The 8,988-nt window shown below is 38.4% G+C and overlaps 2 protein-coding genes across 3 annotated transcripts; one reads left to right on the forward strand and one right to left on the reverse strand.

Moving 5' to 3' along the window:
• The first annotated feature begins 712 nt into the window (after positions 1-712).
• On the forward strand, positions 713-1,264 carry LOC132172759 (uncharacterized). Its single transcript, XM_059584326.1, has one exon. It carries the CDS (start codon positions 713-715, stop codon positions 1,262-1,264), a length of 552 nt encoding a protein of 183 aa, XP_059440309.1.
• Positions 1,265-4,126: 2,862 nt separating this feature from the next.
• Positions 4,127-8,931, reverse strand: LOC132168005 (serine/threonine-protein kinase BSK2-like). Of its 2 annotated transcripts, XM_059579065.1 has the most exons (10): positions 8,498-8,931; positions 8,199-8,425; positions 7,908-8,043; positions 7,246-7,379; positions 6,846-6,951; positions 5,983-6,068; positions 5,578-5,766; positions 5,236-5,394; positions 4,845-4,958; positions 4,127-4,580 (listed from the first exon to the last, which is right to left on the reverse strand). In XM_059579065.1, the coding sequence occupies exons 1-10, from the start codon at positions 8,577-8,579 to the stop codon at positions 4,329-4,331; spliced, it is 1,485 nt and encodes a 494-aa protein (XP_059435048.1). In that variant the 5' UTR covers positions 8,580-8,931; the 3' UTR covers positions 4,127-4,328. The 2 variants fall into 2 exon arrangements, with proteins under 2 accessions (XP_059435048.1, XP_059435047.1); XM_059579064.1 differs by having other exon boundaries at positions 8,199-8,931.
• Between the last annotated feature and the right edge of the window lie 57 nt (positions 8,932-8,988).

Here is an 8,988-nt window from a genome sequence, read left to right on the forward strand (position 1 = left end):
GTTCCGTTTTGTTGAGGGTAGTTAGTTTCCTCATTAAATGCTGAAATATGACTTATTTTAGACGGTTAAAATTTATGAATTTGAGAATATCAAATTTAAAGGGAATTCTAAAGACAAAGAAAGTAAGGGAGATGTAGAGACCAACGTACCTTTTCTTTCTCTTCACCCATTTTGTAACGGGCAGTTTAACTTTACGGATCATTCTGAAAGTCCTGCGACTTGGAGCTCTAGAGTTTCCAGGCTCTCTCACTTCTTCAATATTGTTTATTTCAGCTGACATTCTTTCCTTTGTGTTTACTTACAATTCACTCACTTAATTATTTGATGAATAGCAGATGATCATGAGCACTTGATCTGCTGATCTCTCCCAAGGAGTCTAGTATATATATATATATATATATATATGGAGGTATCGATCTATAGATATAGCCGGTTGCAGGTCATTGGCTCAAGTGAAAGTTACAGTTAGTGGATGGAAAAGCTAGCGTGGAAGAATATTCCTGCGTCTGCAGGGGAGGCAATTGGTTTTTTAAGTCTAACACTTCTCATTTGTTTAAGTCTAACACTTTTCAAAAACAATAGGCATTAACATTTTAGAAACAAAATAAAAAGTCAACTACCCCTCTTCATTAGACTTTTCTTTGACAAGCTTGTAAAGATATTTTGCCGACAAGGGTTAATCTCTATAAAAAAAGGTATTATATCTAATCTCATGTGCCCAATTTGTGATTTGGTTGGTGAAACTGTTGGGCATGTATTGTGGACGTGTCCAGCTGCTGTGGATGTTTGGGCGGAATGTATGAAATTGATACAAAAATGCTCTTCAACTGAAGTTTCGTTTGTCCATGTGCTGGAAATGTTACATGGGCGTTTGGAGGAAGATGGGATGCAGTTGGTGGCAGTAATTGCAAGACTTCTCTGGCTGCGAAAGAATAAAGTTATTTTTGGTGGTGATTTTCAATCCCCTTCAACACTGCATAAGTTGGCTCACGAACAGGTGGACTTGTTTATGAAAACAGAGGAGGGACGGTGGGTGCAACGTCCTCAGCAATCGAATCCAGTGGTGCAGAGGTGGCATACTCCTCCTGTTGGTGTTGTAAAGATTAATTGGGATGCGGCTGTAGACAAAGACGGGGAAAAAATGGGGATAGGAATCATAGCCCGTGATCATAATGGGCTGATTCTTGCCGCACAGGTGGCGTCAAGACAGTATATTACCGATCCTACAACGGCGGAAGCACTGGCAGCTTGGAAAATGGCTTAATTATGTGTGTTTATGGAGTTCTATGATGTCATTCTAGAAGGTGATTCTATGGAAATTGTTCAAGCTTTGGGTATGGAGGAATGTACATGGGGTTGTTATGGTCCTTTGATTAATGATGCGAAGCTGCTTCTACAAAGTACTCATCAATGGAGTGTTTGTCATGTGAAACGCACAGGAAATATGACAGCTCACCGACTTGCTAAGTTGATATAATGTTTAACCCATCCCCCTCCCCTGTTACCCCTTCTTGTAGGCGAGATGGGTATCCACAAACCCCATATTTTTCAGAGAGAATTGAGAAATAGATATGGGTGAGGATGAGTGAGGCCAAGAGTGGATAGATTACGGTTTGTGGGTATGCATTTTCTAGGTATGTGATAGATTTGAAGACTTGGTCACTTAGATAGATATGTGATTGATTACCGATTGTGGGTACGCAATTTCTGGGTATGTGATAGATTACCAATTGTGGGCATGCAATTTCTGGGTATGTTTTCGTCAATTTGCGTTTGTCTGTTTTGTCATCTATTAGCGGACATTCTATATAGTTTATTGGACGTGTTGGCTTGAACACGAAGTGATCATGAAAGCAACCAAAATGACTACCTCCAAGTATAAAACATAACAATATTTCCCGAATTGACCGAATTAAATAGAGACTGCTATACATCTTATTTTGCTTATATACAATTGTCTATTTGTCGTCTATTTCTCTTCTTCTGCTCTGTTTTGTCATCTATACGATAGATATATGCATTTGGTATGTTTTTTTTTTTTTTTTTTTTAATCAAATAAGGAAAAAAGGGTTACATGTGATCGAACAACAACAAAAGGGTAGGCACCCTAACAACAAAGCCCAAACAGTTAAAGCAGTAGGGATACATGGAAAAGTCCAAAAGGACCAAATACAGGGAATGATCCGAAAGGATCAAACAATAGGCAATGGTTTCATCTATGGCCTCAGAGAAACCATAAACAAGCCGGGCCTGTTCCTGGGCCGCACAAGGCGGTTCTAAAGTGCATAATATCTCGGTGAAGAGACTTATGCGGTAAATGCAACAATCACTGTGAAATTAAAGTTGCAGGGATGGCGCTGCATAAAACTGAAAAGGAGCCGCTGAAGGACAACCACCGGCATCAAAAAACTCCCTCACAAGGTCAAACCAGATCAGATCAGGGAGATAGTAACCCACAGAAAATAAGAAAAACAGCACAACCAAACAGAAAAAATACAGGGAAATAACAGCAAGATTACAACAAATAAACAAAAAGATTACAACACAACAATAAAAACACAAATCAGCAGCACACAACACCAGCAGGGACGGAGGTAGGCGGGCGGAGGGTAGATCGGAGGAGCCACACGAGGAGGAGAAGATGGACGGATCTGTGGTGGAGATGGGACAACGATGGCGGATCTGTGGAAAGCTCGACCGATCTGTGGCTGATCTGTGGCAGAGGAGGGAGGGCGAAGGCAGATCAACAAAATGGGCCGGTGAAGGCGGCGCTTAACGGAGAAGGCAGAGGAACAGTGGAAAAGAAAGAGAGAAAAGTAAAAAACAAGAGAAAACCAGGAGAAGAGGAAGGAGAAACAAGGAGGAAACGGAAAAAGGGAGGAGAGAAAGGAAAAGGCAAAGCCTTTCCCTCCTCCCCGGAAAGACCGCACGAGGCGGCAGAAAAAACCCCACTAAGGAGGCGGCTGGGAAGAAAAAAACCTAGGGTTTTTTCAGAGCTTCTCTCTCTAAAACAAGAGAGTCCCATGCATCTTTGAATGAGAGTATATTATGCATTTGGTATGTTGCTTATATATTTGTAGGATTCTCAGAGTTGCAATTTTTCACATTTTGGAGTGTATATATTTGTATGTTTGTTTATATGTTTATATGATTCTCACAGTTGTAATACCAACTCTACCTGTTGGTATGCTGTTTATATATCTGTAAGATTCTCATCGTTGCAATGTTTCTATGTTGCTTTTGACAGAAAGTGGTGTTTCAATGTTTATAATTTGTGTATTTTTAGCTGGTCAAAATAGCAAGATAGTTGGATTTGTGTCTCTTGCTGCAATTCACCAAATGAATTAGGGCTCGTATTTTTATGTTAAAAGCTGAGATTGCTCATGGCCAAAAAAAAAAAAAAAAAAAATTGTCAAGGACTTTTGAATCCATAGTCTCTGAATTACTGGATTGCATTATAGTTTTCAATGTTTTATCATGGAATATGTTCAATAAAAATTAATAGAACATGGCGATCAATTTAACTTTCCAAAGAGATGCCAAGAGAACAAGGTTGATGTGCGACTATTTTTTTATTTTATTTTTTTCAGGTTGATGTGCTAATGTGTTGATTGTTGTGGGGCTTTACTCAGTTATATGGGGAAAGCACAAAGAGAGCATGGAGAATAAAGAAGAGAAGATACCAGATGCTATGAAGGGTGCTCAAGTAAATGGCAATGTAGTTTCAGAATCGAAGATATTGAAGTTAATGGACTAATTCAAATGAAATATGTATGTCATTGTTCATTAAGAAACGTGATATATACATATTATAGGATAAATTCACAATTACCTATAACATGGCATCATGGTAGAGATTTTGAATACGAACCATGTCTCTCTAATTCATCTCTTATTTCAATTAAATATTTTATGTGTTAAACCTCACTTATTGAGAGAATTTAACCCTACACGTGAGTATTAAAATAAGCTACAATTTAATGCATTTCATTTCAACCAAATATCATTTTGAATTGACAACACATTATTTACCAAAATAATGAATTTATGATGTGCATAGCAATGATATTGTCAAGGTAAGTCAGTAACACAACTATTTTTTCACAATTGGATATAAGTTTACAACTAAATCTAAATATCAGCTTAGATTATTGAAACTAGGAATGTTTTGTACATTTCTGTGTGAAACTAATCAAGTGGAGAATGGTGGGTGCCAACTCAAAATAACCCTCTCACCAAAGAGCAAATTAGTTCCCATGAAAAAACCAGGGTAAAAGTTGAAAGAAATGTTGAGAGAAATGGATTTCCACCATAATTAGCTGAGAACCTCAACTGCGCCAGCTGTTTTGCTTCTTGGCTTCAAAGGAGGCTCCATCATTAAGCATGTCCTGGGCATCAGTTTCCATTCCAAGCTTTGAGAGGGCAAGAGCTTGCATGTAGAAGGCAGTGGACCACTCCGGCAAGCACACCTGAGCTTGCATGGCATCTCTCAGGGCAAGCTCCGGTTCGCCAATCATCAAGTACGCGAGGGCTCGCCTCACAACGACGGTACCCGATGGAACCGACATCATAGAAACTAACTGTATATACAAATTATCACATTCTCAGATATGCAATTATGAGATTAGTAGTTGTTTAGCAGAGAAATCAATAACAGAAAACATGCAATTACAGAGAAGTTAGTTTTCACATAAGCAAGAATGACAAAGGATGCTGAAGTTTAGCTTCCATGGCTGTCATTTTGATATGTACACTACTTAACATCTTGACTTAACATTCTGTCATCAACCCCACTCATACATATTGATAATAATAAGCCCGCCAGAAGAAATATAAGAACATACCTTTGAGTAATATTCGATAGCATTTTTGAAATCCTTGTCTCTAAATGAAATATCCCCGAATTTCTTTGTGTTCAACATATCTTGCACTTGTTGTGTCCACTCTTGGAATGACAGCTTCAGAAACAATAGATTTAAAAACAAAACAGATCATTATATATGATCACTAGTTTCATAATTACGTAAAGTAATTGGCACAAAGATGACTAAAAAATGTCACAAACATCAACATTCTTTTTATCCTTCGTTAAAAAAAACCCAAATGTTGATTATGGAAGGCTAGCTGCTTTTAATTATTTTCCATGATATCTTATTCAATTCTGTCTGCTCTGTGTACAGATTTTGGAGTAACAGTAAGGAAATGACTAGCAGTAAGGAAAGGAAAGAAGCTCACCTCATTTTCTGCACCCTCTTCATCTCTATAACCTGTTTTAAGCAATATATCATGCACTGCAGTAAGATCCATCCTTGCACAAGCCTTTCCCAGAGGGGAAAGTATGGTTGGCAATGCCACTGGCGTTTTTGCTAGACCCATTAGAACATGTGATGCAACCTGGGATTACCAATGTGACCAAAATCGCCCCAGTCAGGCAAAAACATATGTAAAGATCAAGCCATCTCAGAATGACATAGCACACCAATGAACTCTTAAGTTAATTTTTAAGACAGACAAAAATCTCACCTCTTTCTGCTTTTGGAGGGGAAAAAATTTTTTTAAGACAGACAAAAATCTCACCTCTTTCTGCTTTTGGAGGGGTGCTACTGCCGAAAGAAGAAACTTGACATCAGGTCGATCTTTAGCCTCATATTGAAGACACTTTGAGGCCAGCTCAACCAACTCTGTCGCATCTTCTTGGGTATATTGTCCTTCCAAGGATGAATCCAGCAATAACAACAAATTTTTTCCCCTTATCAAATCCAATGCCTGGGAATCAAAAACAAAGTGGTGAGGAAAATATTGTTTAACCATATCTTTATTAGTTCTTAACTATAAGCTAATGATACAATCAGAATGACACTTAACGAAGATCATTTTACAACAGAGATATGGAGAGCAGATAATTGAACTATGTGCAGACTACCAGGAGGTATGAAATAGCAGAGAACAATCAAGATGTTGCACACGATAGAATACTCATACATGGCTTGGAGGGATATGCTTTCCACTCAAAAGATCCAGCAAAACAGTTCCATAACTGTAGACCACACTCTCTGGGATGACCCTGCCTGCAAATGGTCAAACACAAATATCAAATAGAGTGGAGTACTTAACTTTCAACCACCATCAAGAACATTTTACATATTACAACCGCAAAGTGATGACTCCAAATACTAACCAAACACAATGGTCAAGGGAGAGTAATTAATGCATCCATGATATCAAGACTATTGAGCAAAACATCCTAATTTGTTGATTAAGTCTTTTTTTTACTGAGCTTGTTTACCAAGTCTAGAACTACACAAAATTAAACCTGAAAATCATGAGTGTCCAATGTGCTAACGAGGAATATAGTGAACTTTTTACTTAACTTTTCACATTGTCTCATTGAACAATGAAATTCATTTAAGCATCAGTACAATAAAATTTCCATTTGTAACACAATTAACCAACAAAGACAAATGCCGAAACTAGACAGACTTTGTAAGAAAAAAAAGTTTCCGAAGTTTACATCACACACCACTATACTGTAATAGTTAATCCTTTCTTAGCCAAGCACAGGGCTACAACATAGAGCCTAAGAGAGGTTTCCAAATTTGTTCCGTGCAGCCTTGTTTTGGATCGCATTGACTGCTTGATATCACGTTCTCTTTACTTTAGAAGAATTTTATATCCTTCTCCTATTTTTATAATTTTCTGCTCTAGAAAATCTATCCTAATTCAAAAAAATAAGTAGCCTAGTTACTTCACGAAATCTTTGTCCCAAAAAAGTACATAAAATTAAAAAAGGCCACAAGTGGACTTCCAATATCCATAGAAATGTACGTAAAATCATATTGATGTACCTGTCCGCAAAAACTCTGGTGGAGTATAAGCCAAGTTAGTGCTATAGCTTTTTCCATCTCGGCTATTCTTCATAAGACCAAAACTAGATAATCGAGGGTCACCATCCTGACATAAGAACAATATTAAGTCTAAGACTAATATCCCAGCAACCAGATGAGAAACAACAGATCTGTCTGCCTCAAGATGGAAGAGGCAAACAATAATGAGGTATGACACAAGTTCAGATGTATTCATCTAAACCTAGGTATAAATCGATATAATGTATAATCTATCAAAGTGGATTAGTATCCAACAAACTCATGCCTGTATATCACAAATTTTGAGGTTAATGAAACATCATTGTATTGCATCTAAGATCAATCTTCATGTCGAATTACTTACTACAATTCAAATGCTTACCTCATCAAAGAGAACTCTATATGCATTTAGATCATGATAGATTTTTCGGTTTTCTGTATTGCAATGATCAAGTGCTTGAGCAATATAGTATGCAACTCTCACACGCATTTCCCAAGGCAAAGGCTGTTTCTCCCCTGCAATAAATAATCAATGTTTACAAAAGCAGAATAAAAAAATGGGCAAAAAAGAACACATTAAGCCCTCGAACAATCAATAATCATCAAGAAAAGAGAACTCGAACCTGCGACCAGGATAGCAGTTTCGAAATTCAAACATGGAAAAGAAACAAACAAATTCTGCATGCTCAGGGATTATAGAATATGCACAAAGCAAATGATGAACTTCACAACCCTCACACTACTACATACAGGATGATATTGGAGGATCCTTTATGGTTTTCTGAACATTATGTTGTTCTAGAACGAACATTCTTTCTTTGAACTCTAAATATTTGATTTATGTGCTTCCCATCTAAGATGTACACTTATAAATGTAATGCAGAGTACCAACTCTAGCCCCGGTTTCATCCACTTTTGTTTGAACAATTCGATTAATATGTACCTAAAATAATGTCTGAAAAAGCTAAAAATATAGACACAAACTAAACAAAAAGCAGGAGCCTCAAACCCAGAAAACACATTCAAGTGAAGGACAAAGCATACAGTGAAAGAGATGCTTGGAGAGTGTATCATTAGGCATGAACTCCGCCAACAATAGCCGCTCATCTCCCTCAGCGCAACACCCAATTAAATTCACCAGTCTCCTATGCCGAATCTTGCCAACCCCAGAAGCTTCCGTCTGCAACCAAAAATTTCAAACAAAAGTTGGAAACTAACATATCACCAATTATCTCAAAATTTTAGTAATTCTAATAATTAATGTAATATTTTAATACAAACTAGAACATGAATATTAGTGAGAAAACACAGACAGACACACAAACAATTACATACGACAAACTGGCGTGGGTCTGGCCAGGACAGCTTGGAGAAGCGCTTGATGGCCACCAAGCGATTGTTGCGAAGCTTCCCTTTGTACACCACATTGGGCGCCCTCTCTCCGCTCTCCGAAACTATGAGTTCGCTGCTGAACCCATTGGTCGCCGCTCGGAGCTCCGCCAGCCCGAACTCCTTGAAGCCCGGAACGGCGTCGCTTTGCTCCAACTCCTCCCCATTATTAGCTTCCACAAGAAACACCCAAAAATGAAGAAGTAGCCAAAAAGTGAGCAAAATGGGAAATGGGAAAAAGTTACCTGGATCTGCAGTGGAGAGAGGGAGAGGAGGGTCTTGATCTGGGGAGGTGAGGTGGGCGGTTTTGGACTGAAAGCAGCCCATGAGCGAGTGCTACATGTAGAATATATATAAAGATTCAGGTGGAAAGAGAAGAGAAATAGATTCTGGTGTACATGTTGGAGCTTTTTGTAAGATTGCAATGAATATGGAGTGATTGGAGTGTGAGTGTGAGTGTGAAAGGGAAGTGGAGGAGAAAAGAAAAAAGTGTTCAAATCAAGAGGAGGTGGAAAGTGGGTCGACTTTTGAGTCTCTGATGAGAAATGGGGGGAGCAGAGCACATGATTTGCTGACGAGCAGCACGTGGAGAGACAGAGAAAGACAGACATCGCTGGCCGGCATTTTAGCAGCTTTTCATGGCATATACTTGTACTTGGTGAGCAACAATGGTGATGGGCTAAAATAGATACAGATTACAGAGTCCGGAGCAAGACACTCTCAAGCCCAAAAGATG

Source organism: Corylus avellana, chromosome ca1 (genome assembly GCF_901000735.1).
Source record: "Corylus avellana chromosome ca1, CavTom2PMs-1.0".
Classification (NCBI taxonomy): domain Eukaryota; kingdom Viridiplantae; phylum Streptophyta; class Magnoliopsida; order Fagales; family Betulaceae; genus Corylus; species Corylus avellana.